Below are 19740 nucleotides of genomic sequence, written 5' to 3' on the forward strand. Positions count from 1 at the left end.
ATTTCTAGCTCGGTCTTACTGTCCATTGTTGCTTAACTTTATCTGTTAGATCAATATGAGTTTATGGGCTTTGTCTCTGAAAATAATTTAGAATAAAAAATGAAAATTTTTTTTTTTTTTTGCTTTTGGGTCACACCCGGCAGCGCTCAGGGTTTACTCCTGGCTCTACGCTCAGAAATCGCTCCTGGCAGGCTCGGGGGACCATATGGGATGCCGGGATCCGAATCACCGACCTTCTACATGAAGGGCAAACGCCTTACCTCCATGCTATCTCTCCGGCCCCCAAAAATGAATTCTTTTTCATCTATCACATTCCTCCTATGAATCAGGTAACCTTCACAACAAAATGATAGGAAGGGATCTTGTTCTAACTCTGTCACAATGACCCAGTCTCCTTTTGATTTGCCTCAATATTGGTTTTTACCTGAGCCTTTAATTCTCAAGCTAGGGAAGTATGTAAAAATTATAATAAAAGTTACAGATGGTTGATGCACAATGAAAAAGTATATATAGATCTCAAAGTTTGTATAACAAGATGTGTGAGCTGCTCGATGTCTGTAAATTGATAAATGAATAAATAAACCATAGTATGTCCAGCAAATAGATTATTATTCATCTTTTAGGAGGAAGGAAATCTTGTCACATGCAGCCACATGTATGAACCTGGAGGGCTAAGTGAAACAGGCCACTCATAGGAAACTAAGTAGTATATGATTATATTTAATTTGAGGTTAAATGTCTAAAGATCTCTATAGTCATTTTTATCAACTTGACAATGAAAAAGTAGTTAGTTACGAGGGGATGGGGAGGAATAGGGTTAGTTGTTAATGGTGTGGAATTTCAGTTTTGCAATGCAGGAAAGTTCTGAAGTTCTGTTTTATAACAGTGTGAACATATTTAACATTCCTGGGACAAGGAGATATAGTTCAAAGGGTTAGAGACTATTCTGCAATCTGGTGGCATGTGTTCAATTCTGGTAACCAACTACATGGTCTTCCAAGCACCACCCAAAAACAAAAACATATTTGACATTCCTGACTATGTGTGGAAATGGTTAAGATAGTAAATTTTTTGTTGTTGTTGGGGTCACTTCTGGGGTCTGTATGGGCTATCAGATTGAACCTGCATGCAGCTGTTTGCAAGCTAGCCCATAACCCTTAACCAGTGGTCCTCAAACTATGGCCCGTGGGCCACATATTGTATTTGTTCCCATTTTGTTTCTCCACTTCAAAATAAGATATATGCAGTATGCATAGGAATTTGTTCTTAGTTTTTGTTTTTCTTATAGTCTGGCCCTCCAACTGTCTGAGGGACAGTGAACTGGCCCCCTGTTTAAAAAGTTTGAGGACCACTTTGAGTCTCTGGCCATTTCATGTTTTATATCACAGTTTTTGAAAAGTTTAATTCACAGTGTAGCTTTGTTCAGATAGATCCCCCAAACAGAATACCAAAGGTTATAATACACAGATGCACAATTCCTTCTATTTAAATGACTGCGTAAAGTTTTTGCTACTGGTGTCAAACTGTAAATAAATTAAGAGATAGAACAAGAGATAAGATATATTGATGTTTACAGCTCAAATGGAGATGTATCTCCTTGCACAAAAATACATTTCTTAGGTGGGTATGTTCTCCAGAACATGCACTGGTATGTGAGTGTCGAAGGATTATTTATTATAAATCTAAATGGTATAGGCCTGTTATTTTTAAATTGTGGATCTCAGTCCATTTGGAAACATTGAATGGTTGGTTTCTGAATGTGCAATGTCCAAAAATTAAATCAGGATAAATTGTAACAATTCCAGGTGTTTTTTGCTAGTGCTTATTAGTGTTGGATTTCTCAGCCAAAAAGGGGTCCTATCTGAGCTGAGCCATGTTTTTCTGTTGCTTTGTTTTAAGATTTTTATGTAGTTACCTAAAAATACAAAGATTCATATTAGGTTTCAGACATACAATGTTTCAATGACCAACCCCTTCCTCAATGTCTGTTTCCCTCTACCAACACCTCCACCTCATCCTCATTTGCCTCCCACAAGTCTACTTCTACATTACAAGAAACACTTTATTTTTTTTTAATATAAAATTTTGCACTGTAGCATACAATACTGTTGCTGATAAGGTTGTATATAACATTTTCCCACCATTCAGTGCTATTTTTCAGTGCTACCTCTTCCTCCTGTTTGAACGCTTTCCACCCCTATTTATTTCCTATCCTCCAGTTCCCTCAGGTGGTGTGTTTACTGCTAAATACACTGCTGCTCTCTATTCTTTGTTTTCATTGTCTTTGGGCATTTATTTTTCCATCTTTAAGTTTCTTTATATCCCAAATATGAGAGGGATCATTCTGTGTCAGTCTCTCTTTCTCTAGCTAACTTTACTAATCATACTTGCCAGGTCCCTTCATTTAGCATTAATTTTTTTTATTGATTACCACATATTAACATGTACCATATTTTCCTTATCAAGAAAGTGGTTTTTATGGTGGGAGGATGGCCCACACCCAATGGTGTTCATAAATTTCCTTGTTCTGCACTCAGAAATCTCTCCTGGCAGGCTCAGGGGACAATATGGGAGACTGGGGATTGAATCTGGGTTGGTCCTGGGTTGGCCATATACAAGGCAAACACTCTACCAGCTGTGCTATTGCTCTAGCCTAAGAAAGAGTTTTTTTTTTGTTTTTTAAATCAAGAAGTAAAAGTACCGGGGCCTGGGGCCGGAGAGATAGCATGGAGGTAAGGCGTTTGCCTTTCATGCAGAAGGTCATTGGTTCAAATCCCGGTGTCCCATATGGTCCCCCGTGCCTGCCAGGAGCAATTTCTGAGCATGAAACCAGGAGTAACCCCTGAGCACTGCCGGGTGTGACCCAAAAACCACAAAAAAAAAAAAAAAAAAGTACCGGGGCCAGAGCAGTGGCACAAGCTGTAGTGCATTTGCCTTGCACACGCTAACCAAGGATGGACCGCGGTTCTATTCCCCAGCGTCCCATATGGTCCCCCCAAGCCAGGAGTGATTTCTGAGCTTAGAGCCATGAGTAACTCCTGAGTGTCACCAGGTGTGGCCCCAAAACCAAACCCAACCCCCCCCAAGAAAAAAGAAAAAAAAGGAAGTAACTATGTACCATAGTTTCTTTATCAAGTCATCTATTTTTGTACACTTGAGTCGTTTCCAGATTTTGCTATTGTGGATAGTACTGCAAGAAATATAGGGATGAAAATATCTTTCTCCATTTCATTTTTGGTCATTTTTGGGTCAAGTGAAATTGCTGGGGTCAACTGGGAGCTTAATTCCTGAGGCTTTTAGGAATGTCCATATTGTTTTCTAGAAAAGCTGAACCAGTTGATACTTCCACCAGCACTGAATGAGAATCCCTCTCCACATCCAAGCAAGCACTAGTTATTCTTGCACTTTTTTTGTATGTTTGTTTGTTTGTTATTTTGGGGTCATACCCTGTGGTGCTAAGGGGTCACTCCTGGCTCTGTGCTCAAAAATGGCTCCAGGCAGGCACAGGGGACCATATGGGGTGCTGAGATTCAAACCACCATTTGTCCTGGATTGGCTGCATTCAAGGCAAATGCCCTACCGCTGTGCTATCTCTCTGGCCTGATTCTTGTACTTTTTAATGTGTGCCAATTTCTTTTTCTTTTTCTTTTTTTTTGGGGGGGGGGTTGGGTCACACCTGGCAGCGCTTAGGGGTTACTCCTGGCTCTACGCTCAGAAATCACTTCTGGGGCTGGAGAGATGGCATTCCATTCATTAATTTCTGCTCTAAGTTTTCTAATTTCCTTCTTCCTGCCACTTTGAGCCTCCTTTTGCTGGTGATTTTCTGGTTTCTTAAAAGCTGTGTTATCAAGTCATCTACGTTGTCTTTTTGTTCCTGCCTGATGAATGCTGGCAGTTCTTCCTAACATTTTTACTGGATCATACTAGGTCATGTCCTCATTCTCATTTGTTTCCAGGAATTTTATTTTCTCTTTGATATTCTCTCAGACCTCTGATTTTTCTATAATGGGCTATTTAGTTCCCATATGTTTGAGTTGTTCCTCCATTTCTGTTTGTTACTAACTCCTATTTTTATTGCATCATCATCTGAGAAGATAGTATGATCCCCTTGACTTGTGGAGGTATATTTTGTGTCCCAATATCTGGTTTATCTTGGAGAATGTTCCATGTACAATGGAGAAGAATGTGTTTTTGGACTTTTGAGATTGCTGAAAATTTTCTAAGCACTCTTAATTCTCCCTACAGTCACCTCCTAATTTGCTCTTTTGCTAGAAACATCCATCTTAAAACCAATAATTTTTTTCCAACTCAGATCTCCTAACACCTGCTAAATCTAACACGTGATTACTTAAGTGTATAGGGGAGTTTCTTAAATGCTGTATGCATGAGGTGTTAAATACATCAAATTAGGAGCTGATATGAAAATTTAAAAGGTCATTAAGAGGTATCAACCAAGAAAAACAATGTAGGACTCCTCGGCTACATACCTAGAAACACATATGGTCTCCTGGGCACAGAGCTAGGAGTAAACCCTGTAAATTGACAGGTGTTCTTACACAAAGGAAACCAAACAAAACCATTTTCACTACTTCGTGTGTACGTTTGCAAAGTTAGTTTTATAAAAACATTTTAATGTTTATTTTTAAATGAATATATAATTTCCCAGTTTTAATTCCTGATATAGTAACTATTAAAGATCAAAACTCAGGGGCCGGGAAGGTGGCGCTAGAGGTAAGGTGTCTGTCTTGCAAGCGTACGGACCGAGGTTCGATCCCCCGGTGTCCCATATGGTCCCCCCCAGCCAGGGGCAATTTCTGAGCGCATAGCCAGGAGTAACCCCTGAGCGTCAAACGGGTGTGGCCCAAAAACCAAAAAATAAAAAATAAAAAGATCAAAACTCAGAGGCCAGAGCGATAGCACAGTAGGGCTTTTCCCTTGCACGTGGCAAACCCAAGATGGACCTGGGTTCAATTCCTGGCATCTCATATGGTTCCCCAAAGCCAGGAGCAATTTCTGAGCACATAGCCAGGAGTGACCCCTGAGTGTCATCAGGTGTGGCCCAAAAACAAAATAAAAATTCACATATGTTGTAGCTTTTGGGAGTTTTCAATAAAAGTATAAAGGTGTTCTGAATGGAAACAACGTGGAAAAAATCATAATTTCCAACCAATTTCTCCCTCAGAAATATACATATGTATGCATGTATGTATGCATGTGTGTATGTATATATGTAAAAGATGTTTTTGTTTTGTTTTGGCCACATTCAGAAGTGCTTAGGGATTACTCTGGCTCTGCTCAGAAATCGCTCCTGGCAGGCTCAGCAGGACCATATGAAATGCCAGGGATGGAGCCCAGATTGTTGCATGCAAAGCAAATAAATGCCCTACCCCCTGTGCTATTGCTCCAGTTCCTCCTTCAGAAAAAAATTTTAAAACAAGTTTTAATTTAAAAAGTTAGATAAGGTAAAGTTCCTCAAAGCCAGGAGCAATTTCTTTCTTTTTTTTTTGTTTTTTTGTTTTGGCTTTTGGGCCACACCCGGCGGTGTTCAGGGGTTACTCCTGGCTGTCTGCTCAGAAATAGCTCCTGGCAGGCACGGGGGACCATATGGGACACGGGATTCAAACCAACCACCTTTGGTCCTGGATCGGCTGCTTGCAAGGCAAACGCCGCTGTGCTATCTCTCCGGGCCCCGCCAGGAGCAATTTCTTTTTTTTATTTTGGTTTGGTTTGGTTTTTGGGCTACACCCAGTAATGCCCAGGGGTTGCTCCTGGCTTGGTGAACCATATGGGATGCTGGGGATCAAACTGAGTTCCTTCCTAGGTCAGCCACATGCAAGGCAATAGGCACCACCACTTCTGCCCCAACCCAGGAGCAATTTCTGAGCGCATAGCCAGAAGTAACCCCTGAGCTTCACCAGGTATGACCCCCCCCCAAAAAAAAAGATAAGATAAATAAAGGGAAAATCTTTCTAATCAGTTGATTTGTGTTATAATAAATTAAACTCTGAAAATTCCATGTTGGGCCAGATATTGTATATGTGGCCTTGGCATGAAGTAGATACAGGTTCAATCCCAACACTCCATATGGTACCCTGAGCCCGCCAAAAGTAACTTAACAGAGAGTGAGGAGTAAACCCTGAGCAATGGTTGATGCTTCAGGAGAATGACATTGATTTTATATCCTTCCTTCCCCCTATACAATATATATTAAAAAAACTTAATGTTTGTGTTAAGATAGCCAAACTGCTTTTTATTAAAACAATGTTCTCTTTTGAATGTGTATCTCTTTCTCTTTCTCCTTAATTTTTTTAAATTTCTTTAAAATTATTAACTTTACGTAAAAGATAACTGTGCTTTAATAATCAAAAATCAGACAATTTGTCTTTTGCATATAATTACTTCATTGATTTATTAATAAATAAAAGTGGGCCTGGAGTGATAGCACAGCAGGTAGGGCTTTTGCGTTGCATGCAGCCAACTCTGGACCGACCTGGTTTGGTCGCCGGCACCGCATATGGTCCCCTGAGCCTGCCAGAGAGATTCCTGAGTGCAGAGCCAGGAGTAAACTTCTGAGCATCACTGCTGAGTGTGGCCCCAAAACCAATAAACAAACAAACAAATGGAACATTTGTATTATCCAAAAACATATCTTTTTGCTCAATAGTTTACTTTCCCATATTGTACCACAGATTACTTGGAGGCATTTTTGTATAGAAATAGTATAGTAGTATTTTAAATATAGATGGGCTTAAGAGAAATTAATTAGAAATGAAAATAAATTGAGACGTAAAATAAGAACATGAGGGGCCAGAGCAATAGCACAGATAACACATGGGCACATTTGCATTGAATGTGGCTGACCTATGTTTGATCTCTGGCATTTCATATTGTCCTTGTGCCTGCCAGGAGTGATTCTTGAGCTCAGAGCCTTGAGTAACTCCTCAAAACTAGTAGGTATGGCCAAAAACAAAAACAAACAAAGAGGAACATTAGATTCATTCCATTTATTTTGTATAATGTTTAGAAGTGAGAGGCAAACTACCATCTTTTTTTTTTTTAAACTACAGTCTTTTAAAATCTAACATGAAAGGTTTTTTTTTTTGTTTGTTTTTTTTTTTTTTTTGTGGTTTTTGGGTCACACCCGGCAGTGCTCAGGAGTTATTCCTGGCTCCAGGCTCAGAAATTGCTCCTGGCAGGCACGGGGGACCATATGGGGCGCCGGGATTCGAACTGATGACCTCCTGCATGAAAGGCAAACGCCTTATCTCCATGCTATCTCTCCGGCCCATGAAAGGTTTTTTATCTATTTATTTTGGATTTGGGACCCTCTTGTCAGTGCTCAGGATTTGTACATGGGCCTTCTTCATGTAAAGTATTATATTTTCATTCATCTCTTTGCCCTTAGTATTGTGATACTGGAGATTTGAACCCTAATGCCTGTCATGCAAGACATACAATCTGTTATTGATCCATAAACTATTGTATTTTCTGGTATATAAGACAACTTTTTTTTTTTTTGTTTTTTTGTTTGTTTTTGGGCCACACCCGGCGGTGCTCAGGGGTTACTCCTGGCTGTCTGCTCAGAAATAGCTCCTGGCAGGCACTGGGGACCATATGGGACACAGGGATTTCAACTGCTGGATCGGCTGCTTGCAAGGCAAACGCCGTTGTGCTATCTCTCCGGGCCCGATAAGACAACTTTTTAATTCATGAAAAGCTTCTTAAAAGTTGGGGGTCGGGGCCGGGCGGTGGCGCTTGAGGTAAGGTGCCTGCCTTACCTGCGCTAGCCTAGGAGACGGACCGCGGTTCGATCCCCCGGCGTCCCATATGGTCCCCCAAGCCAGGAGCGACTTCTGAGCGCATAGCCAGGAGTAACCCCTGAGCGTCACCGGGTGTGGCCCAAAAACCAAAAAAAAAAAAAAAAAAAAAAAAAAAAAGTTGGGGGTCATGGGCCAGAGAGATAGCATGGAGATAGGGAGTTTGCCTTGCATGCAGAAGGATGGTGGTTCTAATCCCGACATCCCATATGGTCCCCCGTGCCTGCCAGGGCCAATTTCTGAGCGTAGAGCCAGGAGTAACCCCAGAGAGCTGCTGGGTGTGACCCCAAACCCTTCCCCCCAATAAAAACGAAAAACAAACAAGCAAAAGTTGGGGGTCATAGGGGCCGGAGAGATAGCATGGAGGTAGGACATAGCATGTAGAAGGCTGGTGGTTCAAAACCCAGCATCCCATAAAAAAAAAAGTTAATAAGGGTTGTCTTATATGCCATGCTGAAACTTACTCCAGCTTCAGGGACGAGTGATCCAGCCGCATTCCATCCAGCTGCCAGGTGTCATCACTCGGTCCTCTGCTTGTCCTGATTAATCTTTCAGGGCACACGGAGGAGCTGAGTTACCGAGCACTGCATCCCATCCAGCCACCAGGTGTCATCGCTGGTATGCAGCTTTCCGGTGGTCAGTCCTCTGTTCAGCTTTTCTGGGACACAGAGGAAGCGCTCTGTCTCCCTCTAGCTGTCCTATTAATCACTGCACCCCAGCCAACTGCTCTTGGAGGATCCCCCTTTACCTGTTCTCAGTGTAGATCACAATTAAAAAATCAGTCACTCACTACAAATGACAAATGTAAAGTGATTGTTGGCACTCCAAAGTCTAGCTTTATTAAACATATACTGTTAACCTTTGAGGGTTCTACTCTTTTTCTCTTACATTTTTTAATTTCCATTTGGTGTGCGTTAAAAGAGAGGAAGTCTTATATGGCAAATATAGCCCAAACCCTACATCTTAACAGGAAAAGTAGGGGGTCGTCTTATGTGCCCAGTCATCTTATATGCCAGAAAATGTGGTATTCATAATAAAAATTATTTTTAAAATGTAGTTTCTTGAGGCCAGAGAGATAGTATAGCGGTAGGGTATTTGCCTTACATGCAGCCAATCCAAGACAGACAGTGGTTCAAATCCAGGCATCCCATATGGTCCCTGTGACTGCCAGGATCGATTTCTGAGCACAGAGCCTGGAGTAACTCCTGAGCACCGCCAGGCATGACTCAAACCCACCACCACCAAAAAAAAAAAAAAAAGTAGTGTTCTTAGGGCTGGAAGGGTACCTCAGCAAGTTGCCTACAGCAGGTAGGGTGCTTGCCTTTTATGCAGCCATTTATTCTGGGTTCAAATCCTAATGTCCCAAGCCTGTCATAAGTTACCTTGAGTGCAGAGCCAAAAGTAACCCCTGAACATAACTAGATAGTGCCCCAAAATAAAAAAATAAGAAGAGAGAGAGAGTAGCTTTTTGGGGGTGTGTTTTTTTGGTTTTGCTTTGTTTTTTGTTGTTGTTGTTGTTTTGTTTGTTTGTTTTGGGGCCACACTCTGACACTCAGGGGTTACTCCTGGCTATGAACTCAGAAATTGCTCCCGGCTTGGGGGACCATATGGGATTCTGGGGATCAAACGTAGGTCCGTCCTGGGTCAGCCGCATGCAAGGCAAACCCCCTACCACTGTGCTGTCACTCCAGCCCCAAGAATAGCTTTTTTATTTGTCATTAGAAACTTGAAATATATTTTTAATTTATAAATCAAGAACTAGCCATTTAAGAATATTGTTTGGAAGCATGGATAAAATAAAAGGGATTGTCAGTTAATCTATCCAAGTAGCTGCTTCTCTGAATCAGAGATCAGAGCAGAGAGGAACAGAATTAGGGAATGTTGTTTATTCATTAGAGTATTAAGCATTATAAGATGATGTAGCTTTCTATAACATAGCATTCCCCTCTCCAAGGAAAATATCCAGGTGATCATATGTGATTAATTACTATAGAATATATAAAAATTTTGTTTTTGTGTAGTAATTTTTCAGTGTGTCCTGTTATTTTCATTGCTAGAGATGGTGATTTACAGTTAAGTTGCTATATCCCAGATAGAGCTAAGAACTCTTGTTTGTTTTTGAGCCACACATGTAACCAGGGATTACTCCTGCCTCTGAATTCAGAAATTACCCTTGGCAGGATCAGGGGATAATGGGATGCCAGGGATTGAAATTGGTTTGGCCTAGTGCAAGGCAAATGCCCTCTCCACTGTGCTCTCACTCTGGCCCCAGAACTTTTTTTAATTGAATTACCTTGACATACAAAGTTACAAAGTTGTTAATGATTGAGTTTCAGTCATAAAATAGGACTTTGTTTTTTAGGTAAAATAGTTGTATTTTGAAAATATGAGAGAAGAGAGACCCGTGATGGAAGAAAAATTACATACAGTTGGAATGCAGAATCTGCAGAATAGCAATTTGCATGTAGTTTCTTATCTGTAATCTTGCTTTCCTTGGACAGTTATTATTTACTACTTTTAAAATAGGCAATTAGTCAGTAATTATTTATTATCACAAATAATCATTACTCCCGTATTAAAATGCCACCCAAAATTAAGGTAGAAAAACAAAACAAAACAAAAAATAAACATCAAATGGCTTCCAGTTGTCATTGGAATAAAACACAATCTTTCTCATCAGTGGCCTACAGACAAGGCCATAGTAATGATAATAATTGGATGTGTCTCATGTTCTCTTGCTACTCTCATGGTTATTGTGTTAACGTTGGTGGCCTTGTTTGCACACTCACTTCTCATTCTAGCCTCTTAAGTGTTTTTGTTCTTAACATTTCTCATGAGATAGACTGCTTTTCTCATTGTTCAGGATTTGATTCATAATTTAATTTCTAAAACAAGCTTTCCCTGACTATAGCTCCTGCTGAGACATTGTCTCTGTTCAAGTGTGGCCTCAGACAAGAAACATGGGCATTACCTGAGAATGTTGTTATTTATTTTGTTTGAAAATGTGATCTTAAGCCTGACCTGATCTGTAAAAATAAAACCTGCATTTTACCAAGATGCCACACTTTTTATTTTTATTTTTTTTTGGCTACACACAGTGACACTCAGGGGTTACTCCTGGCTATGCGCTTAGAAATCGCTCCTGACTCGGGGGATCATTTGGGTCACCAGGGATCAAACCACGGTCTGTCCTAGGTCAGCTACATGGAAGGCAAACGCCATACCGCTGCGCCACCACTCCGGCCCCTATGCCACACTTCTGAATGCTCTTTTTGGGTTTGTTTTTTTGTTTTTGCATATAGTCACTTCTGGAGGTGTTCAGTGGGGTGGGGGGTTGCCTGTGCATGGGGGGAGTGGGAGACAGGACAGAATTGGATCATGCCTTGCTGGAAATTGAATCTAGACCTTTCTGCATGCAAAGCATGCATTACCAGCCCTTTGGGTGGTCTCTCTCACTCTGAATGTACTTTTAAACTCCTAGAAACTTAGCACGGTAGACTGCGGGTTCCTGTGAGCCCCCCGGAGGGGCCCGGCCAGCAGGGAAGTGGCTGGGAGGCTCTTGGACGTCCGCACCTTTATTTTGCTGGGTTAAAAGAACAACCACACCTGTAAAAAATCTGAGAGAGGTTAGTAATAATGACCTCAGGCGAATAACCGGTCAGAGGCAAAATTTATTGGTCCAGCATCTCTTATATAGAGGAGGAGAAATGGGCAGGTAAAAAAGACATGTCAATCATACTTTTTGGCGCGAAGGCTATGGAACAAAGGCAGTAAATCATTCCAGAGGGAAGGGAGAAGGATTGACATTTTTACAATCATTCCCAAGTCAGCAGCTTTCAAAGGATTGCCTTATGTTTCTAAAGTGGGGTCTGCAGCTCGCTTATCTGGAGCTAACAGCAGTCTGTGAAGGGGCAAGTTTTTGAAGCGTAGCCATTAACTCCGGAAAGAAGCTAAAGGGAGTAGCCTAAATCTGGAACTGGCATTGGGGTGTTTACTTTTCTCTTTGGCTTCAAAGAAAATCTCCTTCAGCTGTGAAATACCTTTCCTGTTAGCTCAAGGAGCACGGCCGAAACTGCAGCAGGCCGCATAAAGACAGAAGACAGAAAATTGATCTCTGACAGGACACTGTCTCCAACAGTAGACTCCCTCTTCAATTTACCTGTGTATCTGATTGATTTTTTCTTTAAATTTTCTTTATTTGGGGCCGGAGTGATAACACAGTGGCAGGGTGTTTGCCTTGCACAAAGCAGATCCAGGAAGGACAGTGGTTCGAATCCCGACATCCCATATATTCCCTTGTGCCTGCCAGGAATGATTTCTGAGCGCAGAGCCAGGAGTAACACTTGAGTGCCACCAGGTGTGACCCAAAAACAAAAAAAAAATTTTTCTTTATTTGAACATCATCATTTACAAAAGTTCCTCATAATAAATTGTTTCTGGCACTCGATGTTTCCACACCAATCCTAACACTTGTATAAGAACATTCCTTTCACCAGATTCCCACACTCTCCAAGCCTGTTATCTTGGGTAGGTATAAATAGTTCACTTAATGTTGCTTATTACAACCAGATCAAACTAGAATCATTGAATAAAAACTTCACTAAAAGAAAAAATTTGAAAATTGTCATCTCACAATGGATTCATTAGGTCATCTGAAGGTTTACTAAGCTGTTTGTTGCTAGTTGAGCATTATGTATTGTTTTGTTGAGTATAGGTGGCTTCTATGATAATTTCACATCAAATTTGCTGTGTTTCTACTGAGATGTCAATATTGAAAGATTTGGAAGTGCTGTGCAGTCTATGTGGTTGGTCAATTCAGGAATTTCAGGATTTGTGGAGCTGGGCGCACATGGCAGTTATAGGTTTAGCTGCCAGAGCTTCTAGAAATTTGGAAGCACGGTGTGTATGTGGGGGGGAGTGGGGTGTAGAACTGCCAGGGCTTCCAGAAGTTTCTAAGCAATGTGTGTGTGGGGTTGGGGGTGAGGCCTGCCAGATCACTGTGGGAATGGGTGGGTGTTGGGTGGGTGTGTGCTCGTGAATGCACAGGTTCTCAGTCTCCAAATAGCATACCTGGAATTTATATCTGTTAAATGTATCTGCAGAGATCAGTTTAAAAGTTGTGAGTTTGGGCCACTGGCATGGCAGAGGTCATAGAATGTGTGGCAGGCCAGATTTGCCTCGCCACACCCCCCTTCCTCCAGAGCTATGCAAGAGCAGTGTACCATGAGTTTTTGCTGCTTGGTTGGCCTTCCTAAGTGTAAAATGAGTCAAGGGAGCTGGCTGATAAACTGACACGGTGGTGGCTGTGGGTCATAGGTGTGACTGCTGGGATTTTCAGAAGTATGGAAGGTGTGAGTAGGGCAGAGTGTCTTCCCCAGGCCAATCCTGCTGAAGAGAAGTTAGTTACTTGTTTACCTGTTTATTCACTTACCTAAATGGACTCGGTTCTGCAAGATTTATTTTTTTCTTATTTAGTTCTGGACCGTAAAACCTGCCTCACTTTTGATCTAGGACATGTTCAATAAGCACCTGATGTGTGAAAAACATTATTTTGTTTGCCTTAAAATGTATACTTGTATAGTAAAAATACTGCTTGTAGAATTGGGATTATGTCCCAGCATCTTCATTTTAAAAGCTACTCATTTCTTCAACAATACTGTTGTCATGTTGATGCCAGGTATGCCACTGGTGGTTCACAGTTAGATGAGCCTTAAATTAAAATTATTGCTATGTTGGTTTAATGTATTAAGGTGGTGTGACTAAATGAATACAGTGGGTAGTGTGTTCTTGCCTTGCATGTAGATGACCTAGGTTTGATGCCTGACACCATATAGGGTCCTCTGAGCACTGCCTTGAGTACAGAATCAGGAATAAACTCTGTGCAGATGTCCATTATGGCCTTCCCCTTTTCTCTACCTCCTCCACCCCCAAAATCAGTTCTTGTTTTTATTTTTTCTGAACTATGCATGTTTTATTTTTATTTATTGACTTTAATTGTAGGGTTCAAATCATAATTGGGGTTTTCTTTTTGGATCTTGAAGGTGCTGAGTGAGTTTCTTTTTTTTTTTTTTTTTTTTTTGGTTTTTGGGCCACACCCAGTAACGCTCAGGGGTTACTCCTGGCTACGCGCTCAGAAGTTGCTCCTGGCTTGGGGGACCATATGGGACACCAGGGGATCGAACCGCGGTCCGTCCAAGGCTAGCGCAGGCAAGGCAGGCACCTTACCTTTAGCGCCACCGCCCGGCCCCAGTGAGTTTCTTAAATTCAGTATGTGTGGGGGCCGGAGAGATAGCATGGAGGTGTAAGGCGTTTGACTTGCATGCAGAAGGTCAACGGTTTGAATCCGGCATCCCATATGGTCCCCTGAGTGCTGCCGGGTGTGACCCAAAAAAAAACAACGAAAAACAAACAAAATTTAGTATGTGTACATCACATTTTATTAAATCATAATTTGTAAAAAGTGTTTTGTAAACATTAGATCATGTGTATTATTTTGTTTTGAGGGAGAGGGTTGGGTCACGTCTGCAATACTGAGAACCAGATGATTCTGTTATCAATAGTGTGCTAGCAAGCACCTTAATCCCTGGACTTCCTCCAGCTCTCAAATGCAAATTTTGAAGTTAAAAGCTGGTATGTTGTATCAGTTTTACTTTTTTGTTTTGTTCTTTGACCCACATAAGACAGTGCTAAGGGCACTATGTTGGGTGACCATCTGGTGCCAGGAATCCAACCTAAGGTTCCTGCATGCAAATTATGTGCTCAGCTCATTGAGCTTGCTCTCTGGCCCTCAGTTTTGTATTCTTGAGATATGTTTCCAAAAATGAACTATAGTTTGTGATACTGTATGCATAGGATACATGCATAGATACATAGGATATGCATATTAGAATGAGTCAAAGCTTTATAACAGTGGCTTACACCTGCAGTGATTTTGCCCTCAGGGACAATTTCTTAATGTCTGTTGGATCTCAACTTTGTGGGAGTTGCAAGGGGGAGCACTGATACTTGCATTTGCTGGGTTGAAGCCTTGCTGGACCCCTATAATGCTCTCAACAGTCCCCTGCCCCACCACAAATCATTCTTTAGACCAAATGTCAGTGGTGCTGCTGTTAAAGAGAAGCTGGCTAACATGAGAGCATTTTCCTCTACAAATACTGGTGCCATCAGAAAAAGCATTTATTTAAGTCTTAAACCTTTGGAAAATAAAAATTGATAAATTAGAGATTTGGATGGGTATATTGACATGACAAAGAAATCATTTTACAATTTTTAAAATAGGAAAACTCAAATATAGGTTTACTGATTTTCCTTATTTTACAGATGGGGTCGAGGATTTGGTCTTTTGGGTTCCATTTTTGGAAAGGATGGTGTATTAAACCAGCCAAACAGTGTCTTTGGACTTATATTTTATATACTACAGTTATTACTTGGTAAGTATTTATATAGCAATATCAAAAGATAGGTTTTCCTTATTTCATTCCACTTACTACTTTGTCTACATAGTGTCTTGAAACTTAATAAAAGTTTATGTTAATGATAGAACCACTAGTTCATAGTACATTTTTTTTTTTTTAGAACTGCTGCATTTGGGGAGAGGGAGGGGGATATCATGCCCATAAATGCTTAGGACTTATTCTTGGCTCTGCATTTAGAAATTATTCTGAGCAGTGCTTGGGGAACCATATGGGATGCTAGGGATCAAACCCTGGATGCCACATGTAAGTCAAATAAATGCCTACCTGTCATAGAACTTTTTTATGTTTGTGAAAGCTTGATTCACTGAGCTTTTGATGATGCTAACAGCTCTAGCAATAAAACAAGATGCACAGGAAAACCATTCTCATGGGAGGGGAGAAATTGTTACTCCAGTCTTCCCTGAAAATATTTTCCCTTATTTTGTGTACTCTGTAGCTATTTAAAAAATAGTATGTATGGACTGGAGAGATAGGTAGGGCATTTGTCTTGCATGCAGAAGGACGGTGGGTTGAATCCCGGCATCCCATATGGTCCCCCAAGTCTGCCAGCAGTGATTTCTGAATGTAGAGCCAGGAGTAACCCCTGAGTGCTGCCAGGTGTGACCCCAAAACAAAAAATAGTATGTATGCATCAAGAAAATTTTAATAATAGAATCCTATAACTTTCACATATCTGCCTACTGTTTCTATGGTTGGTTGTGTCACCTGATCTTATATTTCTTTTGTGTTTTCTGTTCTCTTAACTGTTTTATTATTGTTGACATTAGAGTTTCATTTGTTTGTTCCTTTGTTTTTTGGGGGCAGGACATCCAACATTGCTAGGAGAACCATTAGTACTTGGGTTCCTGCACATAAAGTATACCCTCTTAACCCTTTGAACTAACTGTCTGGCCCAATTGTTTTTTCTCCCCTGTCCTAAATAAAACTGTGTCCAACTTCGTCTTAAATTCATCTCATAAAATATCCTGATATGTTCAGAATGAGTTAAGAAACAGGTAGAGGCCAGAGAGCTAGTGCTCTTGCCTTGTCATGTGGCCTACCATGGTTCAGTCCCTGTCATTTCTTGGTCTCCTGAGCATGACTAGTAACCGCTGAGCATAAAGACAATAGCCTCTGATTACCACTGAGTGAGGCTCCCAAACCAAAGAAACAAACAAACAAAAAAAACCCATATAGGACCTGGGGTGTGCTTACTTTGCATAGATGAGTTGTGGCCCTGACTCAGCCCACAGAACCATACATTGGTTTTGGTTGTTTTTTGTTTTATTTACCAAAATTGCTTTTCCATTGCTTTGAGGTTATGGGGGTGGGGGTGGGGTTTGTGTCATTTACAGCAGTTCTCAGGGATTGCTCCTGGCTCTGCAGTCAGGATCATTCCTGGCGGGCTCAGGGGATGCTGTGGGATGCTGGGAATCGAACCTAGGTCGGCTGCATGTCGTCCTCTTAAGTGTTTTTTTATTGTTGACATTAGAGTTTCATTTGTTTTTAGGGGGTGACATCCAACATTGCTAGGAGAACCATTAGTGCTTGGGTTCCTGCATATAATAAAGCATATCCTCTGGGCCGGGCGGTGGCGCTCAAGGTAAGGTGCCTGCCTTACCTGCGCTAGCCTAGGAGACGGACCGCGGTTCGATCCCCCGGCGTCCCATATGGTCCCCCAAGCCAGGAGCGACTTCTGAGCGCATAGCCAGGAGTAACCCCTGAGCGTCACCGGGTGTGGCCCAAAAACCAAAAAAAAAAAAAAAAAAAAAAAAAGCATATCCTCTTAACCCTTTGATTTTTTTCTCCTGTTTTTTTTTTTTTTTGTTTTGTTTTTTGTTTTTCTGTTGTGCTGATGCTCTGGTACTTTTCTCTTTCTTGTCTTTTTTTTTGGGGGGGGGTGTTGGGTTTTGGGCCACACCCACCAGAGTTACTCCTGGCTCTGCCTTTAGAAGTTGCTCTCGGCAGGCATGGAGGACCATATGAGATGCCATGATTCAAACCACCATCAGTCCTGAATCAGCTATGTGCAAGGCAAATGTCCTACTGCTGTGCTATCTCTCCAGCCCCCTGCTCTGGACCTTTTCTGAAGTTTTATCATCTTCATTTTTAAACTTTTAAAAACATTTTTGTAATGTAATAGTTACATAATGATAGCCATCATTTTATTTTTATTTCCTTTAATCTTAGTTATGTGAATTTTGATTGAACAGAAGTTTTTATACTTTACGAATTAATACCTCCCCCTTTTAAAGTCTTTACATCTCCATTGTTATGTCAGCTTTTCTGGCCTTAAGAGCCTTGGGAAAGAAACTCCCAAGCAGTATTTGGGAGGTCTAGGGACCCCATCATCTAATTTTGGCCACCAGACTAAGTGGTTCAGTGCAACAATCAAAGAATACAGTGCTGCTTGGGCCCTCTGCTGCCAGGGAAACTTGGGCCACACCTGAAAGTGCTCAGGGGACCACATGGTTTCTGGAATTGAATCCAGGCCCTAACTGCTGCATTGTCTCTGTGTCCTGCCTGATGTTAACATTTTACAAGACAAATTGTAAAGCATCATTTTTCTCAAGTTTTAAGTTTGCCCAAGTTCATATCTCTGTATTTATTAAGAATATTGAAGATTACTTAATTTATGCTTTATTAAAAGCTTAAAACAGCAAAATATTGGAAGTACTTAGCAAAATGTCATAGTCGAATAAACTTAGGTTCATCCATACCAGAAAATGCTCTGTAGCCACCAAAGGAAAAGACAGGTCTACCTAGCTTAGTAAAGAAAGAAAAAAGAAAGCATGGTGTGGCATCACAATAATGGGATATGTGTGTATCTGTGTATGTCTTTACATATGTGTGTCTATACACACAAACACATAGAAAGGGGTCTGGTGACTGAACCATTAGTACTTGCGTAAGGATTTTTTTTTTTTTTTTTTTTTTTTTTTTGGTTTTTGGGCCACACCTGGCAGGCACGGGGGACCATATGGGACACCGGGATTCGAACCAACCACCTTAGATACTGGGTCGGCTGCTTGCAAGGCAAACACCGTTGTGCTATCTCTTTGGCCCAAGTTTTTTACTTTTTATTTTATTTTTTTAATGTGGATCTTTAACAAATTAAGTTGATTTTGGGGTTGTAGCCATTAGTAAAGTAGATTTATCGTGTATGTATGATACTCTGAGTTTGAACCCTCACAACACAAAATAAAATTAGAATAAAGATTTTGACTTTGTTAATTTATGGAAAGAAATGAGTCATTTTACTTTAAGATGATTTTTATTTCATTTTTGAACCATGCCTGGAAATGCTCATAGGCTACTCCTTATACAGTGCTTGGGGGGGGTCACTCCTGGAAGTTTTGGGGGTGCCTTATGCTGGTAGTTGACCCAGGCCTCCAGAAGATGCACTCTAGCCTTTGAGATATCTCTCAAGTCCTGTATACACTTTGAATGTGTAGCATGTACTTATTTATATTTTATGTATTCACATTCATTTTAAATATTAGTGTCTTTATAAAGATGCATTTGAACTCTTCAAAATTTTCTAGTATATTTTATTTTTACTACCTTCTAATGTTTGAAAATATAGCAGTTTGAATTTTTTTTCCCACAAAAGCAAATTTTGTTTTTGTCTTGGAGCCACACCCAGCAGCAGCACTCAGGGGTTACTCCTAGCTCTACACTCAGAAATCACTCCTGGCAGACTTGGGAGGTCCATATGGGATGCCGGGGATAAAACCCAGGTATGTCCTGGGTTAGCCACATGCAAGGCAAACACCCTATCCACTCTATTACTGCGGCCCCTACAAAAGTAAATTTTATTTAAAAAGCTTTACTCTGCCCAACTTTATTCCAGAAATCTTCTACAAGAACTACTACTTTAAAAAAAAAAAACTGAGGTGCAGGTCAGAGGGAAAATGTGGAGGGGATGAAGGGGGGGAGAAGAGAGGGAGAAGAGAGAGAGGTGGAAGAGGAGCAGGAAGGGCAGGAGGAAGAGAAGGAGAGGAAGAAGGGAAGGAGGGACAGGAGGAGGAAGAGAGAGGAAGAGAAGAACTACTTCTTATAGAAGGGTTTTTAAACTGTACAAGAGAATACAAATTTTACTACTCTTAATTTGTTATCTTAATTTTTATTTTGGGGTTTGGCAGAACTGAAAACTTAGTCCTGTCTCTGTGCCCAGAAGTCACTCCTGGTGAGACTCAGGTGGCCATATGGGAAGACTAGGGATAGTACTTACGTTAGCCTTAGACCTAGTTCTCCTTTTTTAGTGTAAACATATTCATTATTGTAAACTTATTTTTATTTTCCTTGGCCATCTTTCTATAACAATAGCCCATTTATGTTTGTGCCATTTATTTATTTATTTAGAGCTTTATTGCAGTTTAAATTCTGTTGAGATTTTTAAAAAAATTGTTATGGGGGGGCAATACCTTATGATGCTGGCTGGATCTGAGGAATACCTCTGAGGTGGG

General features: G+C 40.9%; 1 protein-coding gene across 1 annotated transcript in view; it reads left to right on the forward strand.

Annotated features, from left to right (window-relative positions):
* The window catches only part of VKORC1L1 (vitamin K epoxide reductase complex subunit 1 like 1), a 73712-nt gene that overhangs the window by 50527 nt on the left and 3445 nt on the right, over window positions 1–19740 (forward strand). The window contains exon 2 of the mRNA XM_049789575.1: window positions 15138–15247. Coding sequence (XP_049645532.1) covers window positions 15138–15247 — 110 coding nt within the window. The remainder of the gene's footprint in view (window positions 1–15137; window positions 15248–19740) is intronic.

This window comes from Suncus etruscus, chromosome 15 (genome assembly GCF_024139225.1).
Source record: "Suncus etruscus isolate mSunEtr1 chromosome 15, mSunEtr1.pri.cur, whole genome shotgun sequence".
NCBI classification, from domain to species: Eukaryota; Metazoa; Chordata; class Mammalia; order Eulipotyphla; family Soricidae; genus Suncus; species Suncus etruscus.